The sequence below is a fragment of the Drosophila novamexicana genome, unplaced genomic scaffold (genome assembly GCF_003285875.2).
Source record: "Drosophila novamexicana strain 15010-1031.04,08,12 unplaced genomic scaffold, DnovRS2.1 tig00000458-arrow-arrow-pilon, whole genome shotgun sequence".
Classification (NCBI taxonomy): domain Eukaryota; kingdom Metazoa; phylum Arthropoda; class Insecta; order Diptera; family Drosophilidae; genus Drosophila; species Drosophila novamexicana.
The window spans coordinates 641,512-665,705 of NW_020824805.1; the positions used below are offsets into that span (position 1 = coordinate 641,512).

Genomic DNA, 24,194 nt, shown 5'->3' on the forward strand with positions numbered 1-24,194 from the left:
AAATATAAACATTTATAATATTAATTATTTGCATTTCGAAGAAATGCAATCACTGTACCTGAAAATTTGCAGCCCTTATCGTTATTTCCTGCAGCGTGTTCCTTCGCGCTTGCTAGTACTCCTGTTGGCATTTTTCCATTTCACGTGCAATTTCAAGACGTTCACGGGCAATGCTGACCGGCTTGGATTGGTGGTCAGCGGTTTGCAGGAGGAGGCTCCACATTTCCGACGCTGCTGACAAAAATTTCAGGGTCGAAAATAATGACATCATTTTCGACGTACTCGCTAATATCTGCAAAATATAATACGAATATCAACCTGATGATTTACTATAATTACAATTTACTATGGTGCAGAAACGCTTTTTTCGACTTGTTGGTTCGATGTTAGGCTTATAATTGATTTTTATTTCATCAAAATATACAACAATGGTTATTCACCGTGACTGCAGTATGGCTCATAAACGATCCCAATATTTGGTGAATTTTTTTTCTGGGTACAATGCAAGAATTTCTAGACGCACACTTCTCACTCGAGTGTTAAATAGTAGTACCGGAACGATGTCCTATTCTCCTGTGAAAGAAAATTTCATATTTTTCGCTCCAATGGCTGAATTAAGGTATGAATATGTATATGAATGGGCATATAATAATAACTTTATTAACTTCTGTGTTGATCTTAATGATTTGTATATTCTCAAAAAGTCAACTACATACAAACTGTGGACTTAATTGGTGGGGAATACAAATTGGTTTGCTTAGTTTATATATAGCTATGTTGGTCGTAGCGAAGAATCGGCATTAGCTATGTACATTATGAAAGATACTTGATATATATACTATTCTAGAAGCTTCATGTCAAATTTGGTGACTGAAGCTCATAATGTTTATCAAATTTGCCCAAAAAACAAGATGTCAATATCGAATTTTAGAGATTTCTTGGAAACGGGGAAAGTTATCGATTGTCGGAAACTAATACGTACCATGGATAGACAGACGGACATGGTTATATCGGCTATTGATGCTGATCAAGAATATCTACACTTTATTGGGTTGGAGAAGCTTCATTCTGTCTGTTTCATACATATGCACAAATACCTTATAGCCTTTAATGTAAACATATTTGCTCATGCATCGAGCATGTTAGCCCTTAATAACTTAATAAGTTGGAATTGTAAGCTATGATTAATTCATTCTGAAAACCGACATCAAGTTATCAACATTGTGTTTTCTGGCATGAAAGCCCTGATTTAGTGTTTTAAAATAATGGTATAAACCTAAGTTTCTAACCCTTGGTTTGTCCATAATAAAAGCTTACCTTAGATATTTACATTTTGTACAATTTGACATTACAATTTAAATGGTGATAATTTTTTTTGGTTTAAATTTTTTGATTTATTAAAATGTTTGTCTTTAGCCCCATTATACCGCTTGTAACAATATATAATATTCTGATGTGCTCAAAGACACATCTATATGCATTGATAAATGCGTTATTCCTATTCTGGCAACAGGTGCCAAAAGACGCTTTCTGGCCGACGCTATCTAGACACATGTATATTCGATACAACACAACATTATAAATGTACTACTAAACGCTTATCTTGAAAATTGAATTGAAAATATTCATATGTCTGCAATATATGTACTTCAATGTCCCTTATTTCTTAATAGTAGAATTATATCCGCCGCCAGAAACAGTGCCTTGTACAAAACTACGTGGATTTATCAAATAATTCAACTTATTTGGACCTAAACAAATATCTATTTTGGTGTACCTACATAATCGATACATCGAATATTAGGACATCCCTAGTTTTCTCAAAACTTTATCTTGCATAATTGAAACGCGTCAAAGTCCATTGAATACTATTAAATTTAATATTTGTTAAATCATGCAGTGTCCGTTCCTAAACCGTTTCGGTGCAAATTATCTACGCAATTACGCTGATATACTGTACCAGTCTTATGGAATTTTCTGCCCAGTTATAAGCAAAACCATTCATACGACTAATGAAAAAAAACTTTCCCCATTGTCGTCATTACCTTTTTCAGTGAAGTCCACAAGGTCATACTCTACAAAAAGCTATTCGGTTGATACTAGTCTTGCAGACTATGATGTAAGGAGTGACAATGACAATGCAATTGACACTGCTAAGGAAAACTCAACTTTTCCTTACGAAAAATTCTTCAACGAGCAGATTTTAAAAAAAAAAAAAGATCACTCATATCGTGTTTTTAAACGAGTGAATCGCTTAGCTGGTGATGGATTATTTCCACATGCACTCGAATATTCCTCTCAATCGGAGCGTCCAATTACCGTTTGGTGCGCAAATGATTACTTAGGGATGTCTGCTCATCCAAATGTGAAAAATGCTGTAAAGGAAGCGTTGGATATTCATGGATCTGGTGCCGGGGGAACGCGTAACATAGCTGGTAATTCGTTGCATCACGAGCGTCTTGAAAGAAAGCTAGCAGATCTCCATCAAAAGGAGGCCGCACTCTTGTTTACCTCTTGCTTTGTAGCCAATGATTCAACGTTATTTACACTTGCTAAACTGTTGCCTAACTGTCATATATTTTCGGACTCTGGTAACCACGCTTCTATGATTCAAGGCATACGAAACAGTGGCGTTCGAAAACACATCTTTCGCCATAATGACGTCAATCATTTGCGTGTTCTTCTTCAGCAAGTTGACAAGGTGACACCGAAAATTGTCGCATTTGAGACTGTGCATTCAATGACCGGTGCTATATGCCCACTAGAAGAACTGCTCGATATTGCACATGAATACGGGGCTATTACATTTATTGATGAAGTTCATGCGGTTGGACTGTATGGTGATCATGGGGCTGGAGTCGGAGAACGTGACGGTGTGTTATCTAAAATGGATATAATATCTGGAACTTTAGGAAAGGCGTTTGGCAACATAGGTGGCTACATAGCTGGGTCTTCTGCCCTTATTGATATGGTGCGATCTTATGCGGCTGGTTTTATATTTACCACATCATTGCCACCAACTGTAGTATGTGGTGCACTAGAAGCAATAAACATACTAGCCTCAGAAGAAGGGCGACAGTTACGAAGTTTACATCAAAGGAATGTTTCTTATTTGAAAAATTTACTATTGAGAGAAGGTATAGTTAATTTATATATTTATATAATTTATGGTATAATTATAATTTTATTAAGAAGACTAAAAACTGGGCTTTAATTCGAAACAGAAAGTTGGTTTTTTTTTTTTAAATCCCCGTCAAGAGTTTTATTATATTGCCAATTTTGGTACTTTAAAAATGTATCCAACCAGAATAGCCGTTTAAAATCTGAGTTATACCAGTTTTCTCAGCGTATTATCTAGATTCTCCATGTTTTTAAAATTACTGAACTTATAGGATTTTAATCAATGGTAATTATTAGCAAGTAAGAGCTCTCTGGAGTGCCCGAGAGGGGGATTTATTGAGTCCAGAAGGACGTACGCCACTAGATGCTGAGCGTATGCAGCGGCAGTGTGTAATTATTATACCCTTGCAGAGGGTATTATAAGTTTTATATATTTTAATGTATATATTATAAACTATTGTCTTGAAATTTTGCATAAGTCAGTCTCTCTGTTGCATGCAGTACATATGTCAAAACTATATTTAAAATTTTCTCTATGCTCCCTACATATGTCTATGTAAACTCTTAGCAACATTGATACACTATATCATTTACCTGTCATACTATTCTCACATACCTGAAAAAGGTAAATTTCTATGAATGTATTTAATCTTCGGTGTGCCGAAGATATCCTTAACTTCTCGTTTCTTTAATATTTATTTTTTGGGTCGATTAAATAAGCTTGATCTGCGTGTTTCATAAGTTTGACTCCCTAGTATATCAGATCGACGTGATTTCACATAACAGACGGGCATGGGTAGATCGACTCGGCTCTTAATAATGAAAAATATTTATACTTTATTGGGTCGCACACAATGCCGGTTGCATCCATACATATCTTCACAAAAAATTTTACCAATTTAAATTAAATGAGAGAATAAAAGAAAACTTGAATAAAATACAATCAACATATATGTTATAATATGTATATAAATGACGAAGTCTGAGTATTATCTTCCATTGCGTAGATGTATAGAGCGCAGCTAGTTTGGATGCATGTGCTAGGCGACTTAAGAAGCTTCTATCTTCAACATTCTACTATTTCCCTTCATATACCACCGAACCACACTTGGGTACAGCGTAATGGATCTTAGCAAAGTGACAAAAATGGACACAAAACAGACGCAGCATAAAAGGTGATGCGAAATGCCTTTCAGGCAGCTGTGCTGTGTCTTTCAACAGCTTCACCCTCACTGTTGTTCTCTTTACTGGTTTTTTAAACAGTTTCTAATTCAATCGTTTCATTTAAATCACTATCACAACTTTCCAACTCAGCTGGTACATGCCTATCTGCCAGTTTTCCTATATCATCGTGTGCATACTTGTATTTTCTCTTATTCGTAATGACCTGAGCATAAATCTATCGCCGTATAACAGTTCAGCTATTTTAAAGGGCTCTCTAAACTTTGAGCTTAAGTTCGTTTGATGCCTCTCTTTATTTTTTAATAGCTCAAAATCTCCTAACTTGTATCCAATAACTTTAGCTTTGTTTTTATCTTATTCTATGTTGCCGTGGCTGAAATATTTTGTAGCTCTTACATCTGTCAAATCAATCTCGCGTGCCGTATCATAAGGTGGAAGTGATCCCAACCTTCGAAAAACCTTGCCAATGAACAATTATGATTGGCTTGCCTTTGTCACTCGATTTATCGTACAATTTTAGGTTAACTAAATCTCACCTAATGCATATTGCAAGCAATGCAGATTTCAATAAATTTTCGAATATTCTTAGACATGACATCATGACATCAGGCCAGTAATAATTATAGGCCTCATCTTACATCTTCTACCATCCTAAGTGCATAACTGACTCATGAATTTGGTTTATTATAGACTATCTGAAAGCTCGAGGAACAATTGATAACGATCGAGTTCTACCATTATGCCGTATTTAACGACTGTATTCCTGCTTGTAACTCACAGATTTTGCGATGTCATCGGCAAGATAATTTGCTATTTATGTATTCACAATATTAACAACATCAGAATCTTTTCGTTGTTCAGCTATAAGCCAATTGCTAGCCATTTTTGACAAACCAATTTGCTTTGTAGTGATTTTACAAGTTACAATAGTTGAACATGCCGAAGGAAGAGTTCTTGTATCTATATTGAACATCAAATGTAAACGACTGTAAATAACCACCTTTGTGTCCTGGCACACTTTTAGTGTGAGTTGAAATCAGTAAACACAACAAAATGTCTGCTCAAAAAATAGTGGGGAAAATGTATTGCCATGACAATAGCAAGTCTTCAATTCATATGAATTTTATCGTGATATTCAACAACATCAAGCAATATTCAACAAAATGGCACTTGTTAACTTTATGCATTAAGATGGCACCATATCCACGGGAACTTGCATCGGTATGCAACTCGATTGGATACTGAGATAAAAAATTACTAAGACTGGCTTCTGTGTCAGATTAAAAATAACTTTATTTCGTATTTGTCATGTTCTGGCTTCCAACTGAATTCATTGATTTCTTATGTTAAAAGGTATAACGGTTTCCTTTTACGCTAGTCCAATAAATTGTCTCAAAGCAGTGACCGACTGAAGAGATGGTATGATAGTCAATTTAAAGTGAACTTGGACACCCGCACACACTTCATATCCTAAATATTGAACAGTTGACTTTTTTACATTTGAATGATAATCCAGCTTTCGTTAGAATGTTAAGAGTAATCTTTAACCTTTCCAAGGCCTCATTTTTCGTTGAAGCTACTATCAATACGTCATCCATATAAACAACCATAAATGTATTGCAAGATCTCCGAGCACGTGCATCACTATACGTTGAAAAACTGGAAAACCAATTCCCTTTCATTTGGGCTGTCTTCATGGTTGTCTTTAAGCAATCAATCTTGGGTTTATTAAGTTAATTTTTATTTCACCTACACTAACCATAGAATGAGGAATCTCCTTAATAAATGATTTTAAATATGTTGTTATAGGAGCCATATTATATAACAGTTCCATTTGATATCGTTATGCAGATGTGTGAATTGTGAAGCCTAGCGGGGGGTTTTTTTTTAAATTCATTTATGTTAAGATATTTTAATCAAAGTGAGAAATTATAAGCATAATTATGAACGACTACAGTATTATATAGCTCTTGCAGTACAATCAATTGGAAATCAGTAAACCGCATATCGACTTTATATATCTACAAAGATATTTTAATTTTTGAGCCTTGGCTCGCTGAGGCCGACGCGTTCAATACTGACAGCCGGGTAGAAAGAAGACCATGAACATGACCATGAGTATAATTTAATAATTCAGTAGGAGATGCTTCCCTCTGCCTGTTACATACATTTGCACAGGCCCATAATACATAACCATGGGTATGAGAATCTAGCAAATATTCTAAGAATTGATAACTGTAATGTTACTGTATGTTAACTGTAACGTTGTCATTATTATGTAACCGGATTTTTAAGAAGATATGTAGGTAACATATTTGATTAATAATTGTAAGGCAGCCTTAAGAAATGGAAACTGCTACGCGCACGCCAATTCAATTACAATTCTTATAAATACCATTTGCCAAAGAAGCGGCAGGCATTGAGCAGAGGGCAGCGGGCGACGCATATGTAAATACAAAATGAATATATTTTGTGTTGGCAATCTAGGAGTAATTGCCAATGAATAACCAATTAAAAGCAAATAGACAGACACATAATGGAATTTTTAAAGTGCAAAGCCAAGCTTCTCAAGCTGCAACACATCCATTTTAGTCAATATTTCCATCAATCGCACAATAATTAAAAAGTCAATCTGCGCCGTAATAACAAATAAACTACAAGCCACAAATCCACACCGTTCCACACAGTTTGAGCCATAACTCAGGCCAATAAATTCCACGGCTTTCACTAGGCTGCGAACTGATTGCAGCCATTTGATGATAAATTAAACCATGTGTCTACAGTTCGAATTTATTATGCGCCAAAACGCCAAATGCCTGTCAGACCTGGGCCTGGGGCAAGCCGCGAAACCTTTTAAACTTTAAATCCCGCTTCAATGCATCATCGCCAGGCCAAAGAGTGGCGTTAGCCAAGTTAGTGCCAAGGTGAATAAAAAAAAAAGAAGAAAACTTTGCGCTGCCTTTGCTACGCTTGCCATAAATTGCAATAGTGGCTTTGCTGGCAACTACATAGAGTCTGCCTTCTCCCCTTCTACGGCCATAACCTTTATGCGCTTCACAAGGAACAGTCCTTGCCTATTGACACTTGTTGATAGTCTCGTATTGGGGTTGAAGAGGTAAGGTATTGATATTATGGAAATGAAATTCGTATGATGTGTGAGACAGGGCTCGAACATGCCTCATTCAAAAATATTTTATCGCATTTTCTCATTTTAATGGTTTCTCCATAAAGCATTTGCATTTTTTATATTACTGACGAGTTAGTTGATTTAGCCGTGTTTGTTTTTATCGATCGTACTGGGCAAATATAAAAGCCAAAGACAATTGCCATTTGCCGAGCGAGCTAATCGTTTTTTTTAAATTAGTTTTTATACCTTGAACCCATTAAAAATGGGTATAAGGGTATATTGTATTTGTGCAAAATCCAAATGTATGTAACAGGCAGAAGAAAGCATCTCCGACCCCATAAAGTATATATATTCTTGATCAGCATCAATAGCCGAGTCGATCTAGCCATGTCCGTCTGTCTGTCCGTCCGTCCGTATGTATGAGAGTCAAAGGATCTCAGAACCTATAAGAGCTAGAGACTTGAAATTTTAGATGTAGATGCTCCTAGCTCCCGCGCAGATCGAGTTTGTTTCCGATAATCGATAACTTACTCCGTTTCCAAGCAATCAATAAAAATTCAAATTGGCATCCTGTTTTTTTTTTAGCAAATTGGGTAAATAATAAGAGCTAGAGCCACCAAACATGATATGTTGCTTCTAGAATATTATAGATATTTCAAGTATCTTTCATTTCATACCTATCGCCACCTCCCCGCTACCACCACAGAGCTATAAATCAAGTTAATAATCCAACTTTTATTGCCAACCAATTTAAACCACAATTTAAATGCAATTGATTTTTTCAGAATACACAAATATTCTATGGTACAATAAGATATACTGTAGAAAATTTCATAATGATCGGTTAAGAAAAACCAAAGTTATATGCAACTGCGCAATTGAATGGGGCAGCAGCTTTAAGAATTTCTGTATACATGTACACACACACATTCATGCGCGTCTGCTTCGCATTCTAATAGCATGGTAATTGCATCTTTTTTTTGTAATGTTATTTTAGTTCCTTTTTTTATCATAAGTACTTAATTGTTGGTGTGGCTGCTGAGTAGAGGCATAGCAAGTGGTGCGGTCTGTCGCGAGTTCGAGCCCTACCGGGGAAAGTATTATTATTTTTTTTTTGCTGGTGTGGCTGTTGAGTAGAGTCGACAGTAAGTAGTGTGTAAGTAGTAAGTAGTTGCAAATTCGAGCCCTGCCAAGAGAACTTTTTTGTATTAATTTATTTGGTGTTGGAATAAGAGGGTTTAGGGTATCCCCTAGTCGGGAGCTCCCGACTAGAACCTCTTACTTGTTTTTTTTTGTCGATATATAAAATGTCAAAAGATAACGGTATTTAAGAATACAATACAAGGATACAAGGGAAACGTCTACAACTACTATGTCTATTAAGTCTTCGGCTTGCCGAAGTATCATTGCTCTTTCGGGTTTCATATTTTTCCTTGGAATAATGATGTTTTGTGCAAATACATGTAGCAAGCAGAAGGAAGTTCCTCTTACCTTTTTGATCATTTTTGATTCTGACCAAAAAGTGTTTTTAAATCTGATATCAAAAAATTATACAAATAATAATTTCTTTCACTGCTTTCCTTAAATTCTTCCATTAAATGAAACGGGAAAACTTTTATTAGATATTTTTTTGATCAGTTCATGCTTGAAGTGCAATGGAATAGAATAGAAGATTGATAAAAAATATATTAATTTTTTTTGCGAGCTTACCCGAAATTTAAAAATAAAATCTCAAAAAATACTGCACAAAACAGATATTTTTCGCAATTTCAAATTATTGTTTTAAAACTAACGCTGTAAATTTAAAAGTGTGAATTATAAGACTCAAAGTGCATTCCCACTTCTGAAAAAGGCTAAAATAATACAAAGTGGAACGCTTAAATCGTATTGTCGACTACAAAGTCCGCTCTACCCCTCAGTCAATATAATATTTTCATTCATAGCACTACAGTTTGAATTTTTCAAAACAGAAAATTAAGCTCAATACGAATTCCAACTGCACAACGTACACAAACTATCGAAAATTTAATGCTCTTTGTCCGAGCTTCACAAAATTAAAAGGGCATCAAACAATTGTATCTGGAAATTCAGAAATCCCAAAAACTTCAAATCTTGGCAAACTTGCATTGGATAGGCAGGCAACCAAAGGGCACACAAGCTCATACATGTTTGTATCCGTATAGAAACTTATGTGAGTGTGCGTGGTTGGCAGACCCAAAAAGTTTTACGCTTGGTACCCCTACCAACAATAACATCGTTGCAAACTCTTTGATTTCTTCATATTACTCGTCCCTTTAAAAGGGGAGAAATGAAACCGAAATTTGAGAACAATTTATTTTATGCGCATTGTTGCATGTGCGGACACATACACACACATATACATATTTAATTGAGCTATAGATATTATTGAGAGAGAATTGGGACCAGTAAGAGCAAGCCAAAGAAGTTACTTGTAGGGTTTGCGAAATAAAAAAGAGCGGTGCCCTTCTAGCACACGAGCGTTATCTAACCAACTTAGATATAAATAAAAGCTATGAATATAAATTATTAGATATATTATAATTTAAATAAAATAATACATTTCAGGTTTTCCAGTGGAAGATACACCAAGCCACATTATTCCGATAAAAATTGGAGATCCTCTTATATGCACCCAAATCTCAAACATGCTTATGGAGAAGTTTGGACACTATATACAATCAATAAATTATCCAACAGTTGCACGCGGCCAGGAAAAACTTCGTTTAGCTCCAACACCTTTTCATACATTTGAAATGATGAATGCTTTAGTTACGGACTTAAAAAAGGTCTGGGATAAGCTTGAACTTTCAACGAACGTACCGCTCACCCCCAACGGATGTATGTTTTGTAGCACTGAAAGTTGTTGGCATCAAGATAATTGTCCAGATCTTGAGTGTGGCATTCCTAACTGCCCACGCTTAGAGCTATCGGTGGCAGCTTAATATATATTTCATGAATCTGTGTAATCTTTTTACTGGCTTTTTGTGCATTATGACAAATAAATAATGGGTTTGGTATTGTTATAATATTTGGTTTTTATTAATAGTCTTATATTTTCAAAAATATACAAGAGTAAAATTGTATAATAAAAGGTTGATCACATTTATTCCCGTTGTACGATGTGTCAAAAGACAATTGGAGAGTAGTATAGCAATAAATCTGATTTGTGATGTTGAGTAGAACGGACATGGAAAAAATCGAGGGCCAAAGAACTCGTTGAAAAAAGTATAAAGTTGAAAGTCAAATTTCAAATATCAAATATAAATTATAATAATAAATATTTATTATTCACCCATTTAATTCATGAAACAACTATATATTTTGTGACAATATCAGAAGTGAGATGCAAATAGAGACGAAAAAGACACAAAAAGGAAAACGACACAACGGGTCGATCAAAAGATCAAGGCAATACGATCGCGAACTCAAGAGTGGGAAGACAAAAACGGATACAGACGGGGTGAAGCAAATCGGTTATTCAGATAGACAGCGAAAACCATTGTGTAGACCTAAACAAATTTATTAAAATGATTGTAAAATTAAGTAAGTTTATTGGATATTATTGCGAGTGTAAACATGAAAAATGTTATTGCCATGTTACCAGAATTTGATCTAATAAAGGGCCATATAACACAAGAACAGTTTGTCGACAAATTAGAGCAATTACAACGAATGTACAATTGGAGTGGCGACACTATTAAATTTTCTGTTCAACAAAAAATGAGAGGCATAGTGAAATATTGGTGAGACAGACAGTGTGTTATACACGGCGCCAATTTAAAGTCGCATTGTTAAAAGGTTTTCCTAGTGTGATTAATATGGCAGGTATGCACAGGCAAACGATTCATCGGAAGAGCAAGTACTATGAGTCAACGATCCAGTTCTTTTATGCAATGCTAGCATTAGATAGTCAGCCAATGTGGATGAGCCATAGATAAATTCGTATATAGTCAATGGGCCGAATCAGCAGATGTCGATGCCGTACGATTTTTTGCTTGGCAAAGATATTTGGTGCCAAGACAAGCTAAATAGATAGGTAGATAAGTCACGGGTTGCAGTGTTGGAGGAAAAGGAATTTTATATTAGCCCTGATATTAATATCACCCAGCGCAATTCAGGTGAGCGATCTGTTCAATTCGCATTCAGATTGTTTTGCCGAAGATCTTTTAAAAATTGGCAGATGCGATACGGAAATTATGCATATCAAGGTGTCAACCCAAAAATCCCATTTGCTCAAGTCTCATTTGCCCAGAGGGATAAGTTACACACAATGCTGGATGATCTTCAGAATCATGGTATCATCCAAAGGAATATGTCACCCGATGCAGCATCAGTATTGTTAGTACCAAAAAGCTATGTCGATTGTAGAAAAGCAGTTATCGAATAAGGGAACGGGTTAAACCTCTTAGCAGGGTATGACATGTCGACGGGTTCCTCCATGAGCCGCCCGAGATCGTTCCGAGGCTCAGTGGCAACCCACCGTGTCGCTATCCTGTTGTTATTTAAAAATGCGCATCCACTCCTCGTGTGTGGACAGACCTGGCGAGAAAGCTCGTTGGATGTTGTCAATTGTGCAACTCATTGAGGTATTTCTGTTTTCAATAAAAATAGTGCTGGTGAGGGCCTTGAGACGTTGCCAGTGGTTCAGGATGGACGCTCCGCCCTATTTAATTTCAGGCTGAAATTCACAAAGACTCAGAAGTTCTCACACGCGCTCATGCTCTCATGACTCCCTTGTGATCAATGAACTGATTGAGGTAAATGATGGGTTGCTTGGTATAACTAGCTTGTCGACCAAACCCTGATTGTGCTTGGGGTATTCAGTGCGTTCTTGCCTTCCTTGGAGAGGTTGGTTTCGTCCCTACTCAGATCTTGAGGCTAGTTCTCTTGCATGAAGATCATCCTGCTCGATCAAACAGTTTAGCGATTTTTGAAAGCACCTCACGTTTTGAATGGGATTGCTTCACTTTGATGTCGGAGGGGCGAACAGGAACTCATCGATGTCTGATTTTCAGCGTATACCGAGAGTCTACGCAAGGCTGTCTTCTTCAATCTCCAAGAAATCTGCTCGGAGTAGTTGCTCTCTCGGCAAATTAATGAGCACAGCCTTGTTGTTGGAGGTCAATTTGCGCAATGGAAACCCGGCAGTGCCTAGAGCTCGTCGATGGCTCGGAAGGCACCATTTTTAGTGTGTGCCCCGGTTGGCACTTTGTCGACGTACATGAAATTGGAAATGACGTCGCTCGCCAAGGGATATTGTGAGCGAGCGTCAGTGGACAGCTTCTGCAGGACCCGAATCGCCAGGAGTGGAGCGCAATTGACCCCAAAGGTGACGGTGTTGATCGCATAATCACATAGCTAGTCCTAACTGTAGGTACATTTTGGTAATATCGGCGTTGAGAAGGTTCTCAGTTGAGAGTGATTGACGTGTTTTTACTTGTGCTTCCAGATTTTTATATATTTTTGCGCTTTAATCCTGCTTCTTAATTTAACATTTTGTAATTTTTGTGCTTATTTGAAAAGCTTTAATTACTTGTGCAAAGTGTTATCAGTTGTGCAGCGTAATAGCCTCTGTCCACTTCATTTCTTACATAATTCTAAAGATGTGACATTTTTGCAATTTTTCCCCATAAGAAAACACATTTCACACATCTTTTAAAAAAGGCACTTTTTTTTAAAAATGTGTAAATTCGCCCCGAACATTTCGTGTCTTTTGCGATGATTAATCGAGATTCTTATCCATGTTGTGAAAAGTGTGAAAGTATCATAACCATAAACAGCTGATATAGCAACGAAGGCAAGCGGCAACATTAAATAAGAAATTTAATATTAAAATAATCAGACAGTTTTTGGAATTTAAACATGGCGAAATCTCGAAAATAGTTCCTAAAATGGAACCCTTACTTTGAGAGCGCAATTTTTGATTTTTGGAAGAAAAACTTAAAGCTTATGTAAGCTGTTTAGCTGTTTATTTGCCACTCACATGCTACCGGCAACCGGTGGAATAGCATAATGTGAAATTCGAAAATGTGACATTTCTTAAACCAGTGGACAGAGGCTAAAAGTCAGTTAATTATTTCATTTATTGAACGCGTCGTCAGCTCCGTGTTGTTGTTATTGTTTGTCTTGATTCTTTTGCTTTGGTGCTCCATTGTGCATACACTTGTTTGTGCTTGTGCGCGCTCTTACAAATTTTTTCTGTTGCCTTTCGCTCCAAACAATTTTTTTGTGCTGATCTTTTAATGCCGGTAGTAAATATGTGCTGTAAGAAACCTTGCACGTTTAAGCAGGGTCATGATTTTGCACTGCAGCAATCTGATAATTGCTGGCTGTGTGAGCATATGATGCATGCTAAATGTGTAGGTCTCATTGGGTATTATTGCGACAAGATCGCTGCCATTGCCAAGAGCTGAGGCGGCTTGCGTTGGTCGTGCCCAGAATGCATCGACTAGCTATCTGATCTCTCCAGAATGTATAATTCTGTGAACTTAATAATGTAACTAACCAGCTCTCGAGTAACTTTTACTTGAGTTATGATTTGCTTAGTAAAAATATATTCGAATCTCTACCCGGTTCATCATCAATCATCACCGGTTAGAACCTAAATTTTTGCAGTTGCGTCTGTCCAAACACCGACGTCTGTGCCTAGCAACTTAAATTTATCTCCAATGTTGTCATTATCGCTTTCTCCGAGCGATTGTCCAAATATTAGCTCTGCTTTATATCCTGTTGTATCGCCTGGAGTAATCCCAGTAGGCCCTGTATTTTAACCTGCCCAAGTCAGCGCAACTGCTGCAGCCCCGTCAACTTCTGGTCGCAAAGGTAGACCTGCGCGAAATCTAGCCCAGATTGTTAAAAGCAATCATGGTGCCACGTTAGCCTCACCAATTCCTGTATTAACTGCAGCCTCATCAGCTCTTACTTTAACTATTGTTGCCCCTTGTAGGCAAGTTTTCTTATCTCGACTTTCGTCTGACACCACTTCTGAGTCATTGGCAGCCTATATTGCTAGCAAATCTTCTGCTGTCTTTATATATTACATGCTCCTATGTTTCTTCTTCTGATATTCAAGTTTATATGAAATACTTACTTGCATTAAATAAGTTTCTTCACACGTGCGTGATAATGGATTAGGTATAGTGTTAAGTGATTTTAATTTACCGAACATCTTTTGGTCATTATTTACTGCTGAAAACTATCTAGTCCTCTCAGCACAGCATGGCTTTATAGATTGCATGCTTGGCCTTTCTTTGTTTCAAATCAATTCAATTTATAATCATTTGTTAACAATTACCTTAAATGCTGATGTGTCTAGGTCCCCTCCTTTATCTCTGAGGATGTGTAGCATCCTACTTTAGAGGTTGCAATGCTCAATTGCAATCCTTTCATTTCGTATTTATCAGCCACCTATAAGCCCCGCCGTTGCTTTCGCAACGCATTTAAGCAGCTGATTGGTTATTATGCAATCGATTGGTTATTTTTCGGTTAATATGAATACTGATATTAATTTTTTTTATAACACCGTCAACTCCTTGTTAGATATGTGTATTCCCGATTCAATTCCTTCGACTGCTTCTTCAAGGTAAAAAAATATATAATCTACATTGAAAAAGTTTAATAATCCTGGTTGGAATACTGAATTAGCTAACTATTCCATAGCCAAGTCGAACTTCTTTCTTCTGAATTCTAAATGCTATGAGAATTATCTAGCTTGTTGCAAAGGGCAATTTGCCAAAATCCGAGATAGTTTTACAAATTTATAAACTTGAAGCGTTAATTTGTTCCTATTTTTTCCCATTCCTATCTTTTTTTTAGCTATAAAATCTTTAAAAACTTCTTATTCTTCTGGGCCTGACTGTATTCCTATTTGTCTACTCAGGGAGTAGGGAGTTTACCCATTGCTAAAGCTATTTAACTGATGATTTTGGCGACTTTTCCATATTAAAAATATTTGTTGGCTGGATCGAGGTCCGGGATTGTAAAACAAACTGTGAAAATAATTTTATTTCTTTTTTTTTGCTTGCAATATATTTCGGTTGCACATCGGCAAACCGTCTTCAGGGCACTAACACCAAGATACAAAAAACAACTAACAATTAGAATACATTAAGTTAATAAATTAATTTGAACATTTTACATACATTATTTTACACATCTGCGCTTTTTGACGGGAGATTGAAACTGAGTCTGTTTGGCTGTTGAAGAGGTGTGTTTACAAGTGAGCGCAGTTTTCTGTGTCTGTCTTGTAGTTTAGTCGTTTGTTGGTGTGTTGATTATGTGTAGCATTTCCAATGTGTGTCATTTATTGTATTGTTGCTCTTGTTGTAAGATTGTTGTTTAATCAAAATTTGGTGTGTGGTTGCTTACCATACAGTGGGTTATTAGAGCTGTTTTCTGTTTATTATTTCGATGTCCTAATTTAAAGTCCTATTTATGTTAGCTGATCCTTGTTTTGAGCTTCGATTTTGTTGTACCCATGCGAACACTATTAAACTTGTTGTTGTTTTCCCCGCCACATGGTATTAGGTAAATGACGTTGCTTTTGTCGATTATAGGAATATTTGACTAGGTTTGTGTGCTACTTTTATATCCTGTTCGTTGTAACAGTCCAAGTTCGTGAGGCGTTCAGATAGTCTTGCAGCATTTCTGCAAATTATGTGACTCTCCTGTTCAACATGGATTCGTAAAGAATCTGTCAACTACGACCAACCTGCTTGAATTTACTTCCTTGGTAAATGATGCTTTCCTATTCAAAATGCAAACTGATGTCATTTACACTGACTTTAGTAAGGCGTATGACTCTGTGCACCATGACATTTTACTTCTTAAACTTGACTGATTAGGTTTCCCTCCGCCTCTTTCGCTTTGGATTACTTCTTATTTGAAAGATAGGACCCAAAGAGTCATGCTGAGGCTGACTACCACAAAACTGGTTCACGTTACTTCTGGTGTGCCTCAAGGTAGTCATCTTGGACCTTTACTCTACTCTTTTTATAAATGATCTCCCTTCGTTATATCATATGTATGCAGACGATATAAAATTGATTCGTTCATACACTAATCCCCTAAAACATTCGTCTATATGATGATTTGAATTGTTCAAAGTGTATGTCTATGACATATAATCGTATTACACCCTATCTTGTTAGTTATACAATTGACAATTCTCCATTGCAACGTATACTAATAGTTAAGGATCTAGGCGTTGGTAACAATAGCCAGGATCGTATTGAATCTGTTCAGAAGCAATTTCTACTTTTTGCCTTTCGAGGCTTAAATTGGGTTACTTCAGCAGGCTGCTTCTTTTTAATCTTCCATCGATAACCAACCGTAGGACAATTCTCGGCGTTGTCCTTCTACATAAGTTGACTGTTGGCGATATAGATTCTCCTGATCTGTTAGGGCGTCTTTACTTCTCTGTTACGACCATCCTGGAATTATCTCCCCTTTTGCTTAACAACATGCACAACAGACTACGCTGTGCACAATGTTTTTTTCGCGTGTTATGTAAAAGTTATAATAGTTTGCACCACGTTTTTTTCCACCAAAACTTTCTCTACCCCTAATAAAATTGTTGCCTTCAGGATACCTTCGGGAACTCACTGACCATTCCCAGTTATGAGCAGGGGCATAGCTTGCCGGACAGGCTTAAATTTTCCTCTACCGGGTCGGTGATTTCCTATTAATATCTCCCATCCTATCTTTTTAACACTCTATATATCTAGCACACATTTATTTACTTTATTAACAAATTCTTACTATTTTTCTCCTATTTATTGTATTATTTTAAATAATAAAGTATATTAGGATTATTTTTAATTTTACTTAAGAACACTATTTTCCCTACTAACACCCTTCTTCTTAGCTGTTGGCCCTTCTCTGTGAAAAGGGCTATAGCTGACCGGACGGGAAAATAAAATACCTCCATCGGTCGGTGATGTTATTAGAAAATTGTGTGTTCTATCTAGGCTTTTAGCTTTAAATTCTTATAATGTATGTATATTGTATTAAATATTTAGGAAGATACTCGTCTTGTCGACCATTAATAAATAAATAAATAAATTTGTGGTAGTCCCGTCTGGGTTAAATACAGCGTGATAAGGGAGAAAAAAGTTACTGAAATCGTTACTAGGAGAGATTATTTCATATGATCCCAGTCCAGGTAATCCTTGATCACGGAGTCGTTCTGTTGTTTTAGCGGAACGTTTCTTATCAAACGGTTTTCAGAAACTTAGCGACTATGATAGATCTCGAATGCCCCAAGCTGATGTGATCATGATTCTTGAAGGGTAACGTAACTATATATCTGCCTGTCTCATCCCTTTTGGTGGTGCGAGTAAAGTTTTTTTCCCATATAGAGTCTGACTCTTTTGCCAGGTTGCTGGTTGATCTTTACTTACCCAAAACATAGCTAGATCATTTAAAGTGGTTCGAGGCTGATCGAAGCCTTGTGGTACACCCCGAAATTCCCGCGGCATTCGCCTTAACTACTGGACCAGTCAGGATTAAACCGAAGATATTCTCCATGCCAATTAGCTAGCCGCATAAGTTGAATTGAGTGCCGCCAAGGAAGATTGACATGATAATGTCTGCCCTAATAGCACATCAATCTGCGTGCTCGTGTGGAATGAGGAATATACAATTGGATATTTGGAAGGTCCGTCAGCATGCTGTGTGGAATTGAATGCGAGGGCAGATTGCCTACCCAATTGGATAAATAAAGGCTGTCGTTTGGAAATGGATCCTCCGTGGGGAGCTAATCTTAAAGTAACATAACTTCATTGAATCGGCTGAGATGGCTTGACTTAAGCCGGTCACTTCTGTGCAAACTGGATGGAAAGGAAGCTTGATCAGATTGAACAGTCGTTCGGAGATGAACGTTGTCACGTAGGAACTTTTGCAGCGGGGGCTGAAGGAGGGCTGCCACGATGTAGGCGTGTGTTGCACGGGAAAAATTATGTTTACTCGAGCAATCTTTTAATTGATTCCCTCTCGCCCCTCTTCTATGTAGTTGGACCTATCACCAGCAGACATTTGCAGAAACGGTTCTCCTTTGAGCAAAGTTTTTAAGATTGATCCTTAACACTCACCTTGCCTTCAAAGGAGTTACTCTTTTTTGTAGGAGACTCTTTTCGAGCGGGTTTGGTGTGGAATAGTGCACTTGTGCTGGGCTTCATGCCCTCTGTCGCCTAAAGAGTGCGGTGCGTTATAATAGAAAAGAATTCAGGTCGTTCCGCATTGGGATGTCCACCTTGTTGTGCAATGATTGTTGCCACTGCGAAACTGTAAGCTTGGGTGACTGAGAAGCGCACAGGTAAACTAGTAAGCAATCTCAGTTCACAGTACTTATGCGGGAAAGTTTTAGAGCTGTCAAGCAAACTTGAATGGCGCTCTGTAGGTCGTCAATAGCAGCTCCAGATTCCTGCAAAACTGACTAAAGAATGAAAAAAGGGGCTGCAGCCATTTGCCTGTGCGCTGGGCGCAGATGCCACGATCAGGTCGGTTGCTTTCTCTATTTGCTCGTTAAGAGTAGAGGCACAGCGCGCAAATTCAAAATAGCAGTGGTAATATTTCGCTTGCTTAGCTTGTATATATTGCACGTCCGACTCTTCTTGGCTGCGAGTTTTGGAAGAGTGCTCGCACTCCTGCTCGTCCTTACCCCAAAGGCCACGGACTTGTTCTAAGCGGACTTTTAAAGTGTAGAGCGACACTACAAGGTTCGGAGACGAGTTAATTATTGCCTCGAACTGACTGAGGCAGTCACTACAATGAATTCGCTGGTAAGAGGACGGATACCGCAGTTGCCGGACTCTTAGTGGACACCCTTGAAGAAGTTGCTTCAATAGCTTACTTTTCTGAGAAAGGGTGAGGGCCCTTTTCACAGTTGACGGCGAAGAAGGATCCCACATCGCATGATCTTTTAATTATTTAAAATAGTTACTCGCGTACTGATTTAAAGGAAGAATTTTTGGAAACCGAATGTGGGCAGGGGAAGGGTACGAGAGAAGAAGATTGAGATTTGGAAAGATAGATTTTCTCAAGCGTCCGTAGTGGTGTTATGGCCACCCCATGTTGGGATACTGTAATAAGAGGACTTGAATTATAAATTGAATAAGCCAGCACGTCAGTGCTGTTTTGTATATTGATTCAGAATGAATTTATTCACTTGTTATAATGTTCGCTTAGCCTATGGATATACATATATACTTATGCTGTTATTCGTTAACAGCTACAAAGAGAGGGAGAGTGAGTAGCTCGCATATGCCTGTATTAGTGAGCATATATATTGCTCACGGAATGCGCTCAGACGGAGCGTGGGATATGCAGCATAAGCATAAACGCTCAGCTAGTGAGGCTAGTGAACCGCGCTGCGTAATATGAGACCGAGCCAATACATAATGTGGCTCTGGGCTCGTTTACTATATTATTGTTATTGTATGCAACAAAGTGCTGCATACTTTATATTTAAGTACGGGGTATTCTGTAAGGGCATATACGCACTACAATACCGTGGCCATGGCCACGATTAATGGTGACCCTTTGACACATTGTGGCGTTATTCTTTTAGCGACGGCGTACTTTGATGTGACATGATTTCCGGATTAAAACGGTAGCTTATTCAAAATTGATTATAAACATTTTATTTCTGGACATTATTATTTATACCCAAGAAAATAATAATAATTTATTTTGATTTTTCTAAATATATATATTTTCTTTATTTCAAAATCTGGTATCCTGTTACTCTATGTTAGCAACTTTTATCAGCGTGACATAATTACTTAGCTTAGCAAAAATTGTGGATTAACAATTAGTTTAACAGATTAGACATAAATACATATATACACATAAACGTATTTAGTGGTATATAATACAGCTTGTGACCTATATATAACGATCGACCAAGTCTGTTGGTAGTCCTCTTCAGACGCCTTCTTCTTCACCTCCTTAGCAGATTCCTTGCCAGGCCGTTGTGGAGCTTTGTTGAGTAGCTCGCTGCTTGCCTGTTGACTACGTCGCCCACCATTGGTACCTTGAAGTCCTTTGCGATGTCGCGTGTGCGGATATACCATTCGGCTCCAGTCATTTTGCGCAAGGTTTTTGCCAGAATGATGCGAATTTTGTTCAGATGTGTTTTTGCAGCTATAACATAGACTTGGAGCCCATAGCGCCACACAGATCCAAGGATTGCTTTGTAGATGACGAGCTTGTTACAGAGCGAGAGTTTGTTGTTGGCGTTGAGGAGCTAGCTCATTTGCCTAATCTTGGACTTGATGTTGTCTGATACGACAGAGACGTGCTTACTAAATGTAAGTCTTCTGTCGAGAGTGACTCCTAGGTACTTGAGTTCACGATTTTGCTCAAGAAGTTTACCATGGAGAAAGAGTCCAGAGCAAGAGTCCTTGCGTAGAGAATGGGTAACCGTGGCGCATTTTCCAGGGTTCACTGCGATGTTACATCTACAAGCCCAGTTTTCAAATCGCTTGAGGTACTCCTGCAGGAGGTCAGTTTCCACGTACACACATTTGTTCTTTGCAAGGATTGCCGTGTCGTCAGTAAACCTGGCCACCTAAAGGTCTTGCCGATTATTCCGTGTGCTAGCATTTGCAGTGGGCATGTCTGTGTAAACAGGCTGTATAAAGTGGGACCCAAAACGCTGCCTTGCGGAACGACCGCTTTTATGCGTTTGGTTTGAGAGGCTACGCCATCCTGCACCACTTGAAATGTTCTCTCAGTTAAGAAGCTCGCAATGATGCTAAATAACTGCGAATTTAGTCCTTGATTTTGGAGAGAAGACCTGTGTGCCACACCCGGTCGAAAGCTTGCTGGATATCGAGATATGCTGCCACAGCATACTCTTTTCTGTGGAAACCGTCTAGTATGAAGTTAACTACCCGATGGAGTTGCTCAGGTGTACCGTGCCTGAGTCGGAATCCGAACTGGAACTTCGGATTGCATGTCTTAGCTCCGCACTTTCAAGGATCCTTCTAAGGATGCATCTCTCCAGAATTTTCCCAAGGGCAGGCAGGAGGCTGATGGGGCGATATAATTCCAGCTGGTTGGGAGGTTGTACAGCATAACGGTTTGCGCCTTTTTCCAGGCCGCTGGAAAGTGGCCTAGAAGAAAAAGAGCTGCATTGAAAATGGAGACAAGAAAAATCACCTCTTTGTAAGGTAATAACTTAATTGACTTGTTATCAAAGCAGTCTTCGCTGGGTTTTTAAGCCTCTTGATCTCCTGCTTCACTTCGTGCACTGTGATTGGTGCCACGGGGAGGGACATTTGTAAGGGGTCTTCCAGAGTTTGCGCGACTCTTTGTGCCTGTATTATGATGCGGTCTCGAACGGAGTGAAACGCTCCTCCAGATTGCTGGCGATAGCTTCTGCTCTATTCTTTGGCGATCTGGCCCAGGTGCCGTTGGTATGAAGAAAGGGAGACTTTCGTGCAGCATGCCGTTTTTACTGCATGGTGAGCTTCCAGAGCGCCAAATTCGAGTTCACATCAGCTGTTGCTTCCTCCACCATGGTGTCTGTGGCATTTCATTTCAGGATAAGCAGCTCCTTCCGGACCCTGTTAGCTAAACGACGATAAATTCTGTCAATCGTGGGGTCCTGGGACGGACATACTCCCTCCTCAGTCTCTTTTTTAGGGCGAGAAGTCGACCTTCCAGAATGGAGGAAAACACCCTTGAGCGCTGGTTTGTAGATACTGGATGCATATGTGCTGGCGCCGCGTTGGCGCCTGCGGCATGTACATGGTCCATCAGGGTTTGGACTGCCGCGTCGACATCCTCGGCTGACAGAATCTGTGTGTTTAGGTTGATCAATCTATTTAGATCGTTAGATCGGAATGTTGTAAGAAGAGGCAGATGGTCGGAAGATAAATCGTACTCTTCGCGAATCGAAAGTACGCTGTTGGGGATACCCTTGTATATAAAAATGTTAATACAAGAAGGCGTACTTTGCCGGTTGTACACAAAGTGGCCACTACCGGGGAGTGAGCACCTCATGCAGCGCAGTGCCTATGCTGTCAGCTGTGTAGTTTCCCCACAGTCTCTGCTTGCATTGGAGTCACCTCCAACAATGAAATTGGGGCCAAGCTGGTCAAACAGAGAGTTAAATTCAACTCGGTTCCAGGTGATGTTAGGTGGTAGGTATGCTGCCGTAACGAGGATTTCGCCCAAGGGAGTCTCCACCACGATAGCAACCGTGTTCGACTGGAGGTCACTGTGTGCAGATGGTAGTGTGCTAAGTTATGATTTGCCAGCACTGCAGCACCGCCTTTGGCACGTCCTGTTGGGTTTGTGTGTAAATGTGTTTTTGAGATGAGCATAATGTCCATGTTTTCTCAGAAACATCTAGAGGTCGTTAGCATTTTGGAGGATGCCGCAAGCGTTACATGATCCGAAGCGCAACTGGGTAGCCATTATTTGCGGCTGATTGGGAAACTATGCTGCGGTGTACCTTGCGCATCCTTTAGCTCTTTAATGATTACCAGAATGGTTGCAACTGCGGCATTAAGCGCTGAAATGGACTGCTGGAGGCCTTGATGGATGCTTCCCAGAGACGCGTCTTGCTCTTGAGGTCTTTGCAGTGATTGTTGGAGCTGCATTGATTTGACGGTGGGCTGAAAAGTGCGCGATGGGGGTTGGCGGGCCTGCACATGATGACCTGGCCGCAGCGCATCAGCCTACGACAGGCCCCGTTGTATAATTCAATAAGGTACGAACTGGTTCCTCGATCATGTCGAGGATAGCTATATCGTGTAGGAGGGGAGACATCGATGGCCGGCTGCCTGGCATTAAGTCTCACCTGATATCTTTTGCATCCTTTATAGAAGGCAGCATGGTTTCCTTAGCAGTTGGAGCATCGCAGGTCTGCCACTGTGTTGGCTTGTTGTGTGCCTGCTTGAGATCAACAAACCAGAAGTTACGACTTGGCGAGTCGTTAGTGAAGTCTGCAGTGGCATCACTTGTAGGCTGTCTGGCGCCCGGGTTGTATAAGTTCGTCACAGTGTGGCCGTGCGATGTGAAGGTAGCTTCAATCTGGCTTCTGGGAGTAGAAGCAGCTAGATTTTTAACCACGACGCGGTATGGTCTGTCTTCCTTTAGGCAGAAGTGGGTAAATTGCACTCTCACTTCAGTGAGCTTGCGGACAATTGCTCTGTGGGTGTCGGCATCTTTGGCATATATACTCAGATAGCCGGAGGGAGAGACCTTGAACTATGATCTATGGTTTCCTCCATTGGGCCAATATCGCTGAATCCAGGGACTGTTATCGGCCTGGCTTTGAAAATCTTTTTCGCTGCTTGCTGTTGGTCTGGAATTGGGGGTGCTTCGTCGGCAGTGTCCATCTCGTAGTCATCGATGACAGAGGCGTCCTCCTGAGGCTCAAGGGGAGCATATCATTTATTCGTCGAAGCGGTAATAGGAGTTACGGGCTTGGTTCCAGCGCCATGCTGTTGCAGGTGCCAATTCGAGCATAGCTAGGTACCGGCTGAACGCGAGTTGGAGGCGCCGTTCCGGTTTGCGCTCCTGGCGAGCATGTCTTCGTAGTACCGGTAAAAATCTTCCAGTGGCCTGCTGCCATCGAGCCGATCGACAGTAGTGGCCATGTTAGTAGGGGAAGTTGCTGAGTTGTTCGGCAGCGGGTAGAGTAGCGAATGAATTTGATCGCTTTGAGGTCGGTTGTTTGTAGCCATTGTTTTTTATTTCTTTTTATACCCTTAACCCATTAAAAATGGGT

General features: G+C 39.2%; 1 protein-coding gene across 2 annotated transcripts; it reads left to right on the forward strand.

Annotated features, from left to right (window-relative positions):
- Window positions 1-1,694: 1,694 nt before the first annotated feature.
- On the forward strand, window positions 1,695-10,473 carry LOC115760431 (5-aminolevulinate synthase, erythroid-specific, mitochondrial). 2 transcript variants are annotated; one of them, XM_030701742.1, is made up of 2 exons: window positions 1,695-3,137; window positions 10,016-10,473. In XM_030701742.1, exons 1-2 carry the CDS (start codon window positions 1,895-1,897, stop codon window positions 10,390-10,392), a joined length of 1,620 nt encoding a protein of 539 aa, XP_030557602.1. In that variant the 5' UTR covers window positions 1,695-1,894; the 3' UTR covers window positions 10,393-10,473. The 2 variants fall into 2 exon arrangements, with proteins under 2 accessions (XP_030557602.1, XP_030557604.1); XM_030701744.1 differs by having other exon boundaries at window positions 1,698-2,435.
- The last annotated feature ends 13,721 nt before the right edge of the window (window positions 10,474-24,194 follow it).

Coding starts and splice junctions, on each gene's coding strand:
- LOC115760431 (XM_030701742.1), top strand. CDS start 1,895: ATGCAGTGTCCGTTCCTAAACCGTTTCGGTGCAAATTATCTACGCAAT. Junction 3,138..10,015: donor AAATTTACTATTGAGAGAAG/GTATAGTTAATT, acceptor AATACATTTCAG/GTTTTCCAGTGGAAGATACA.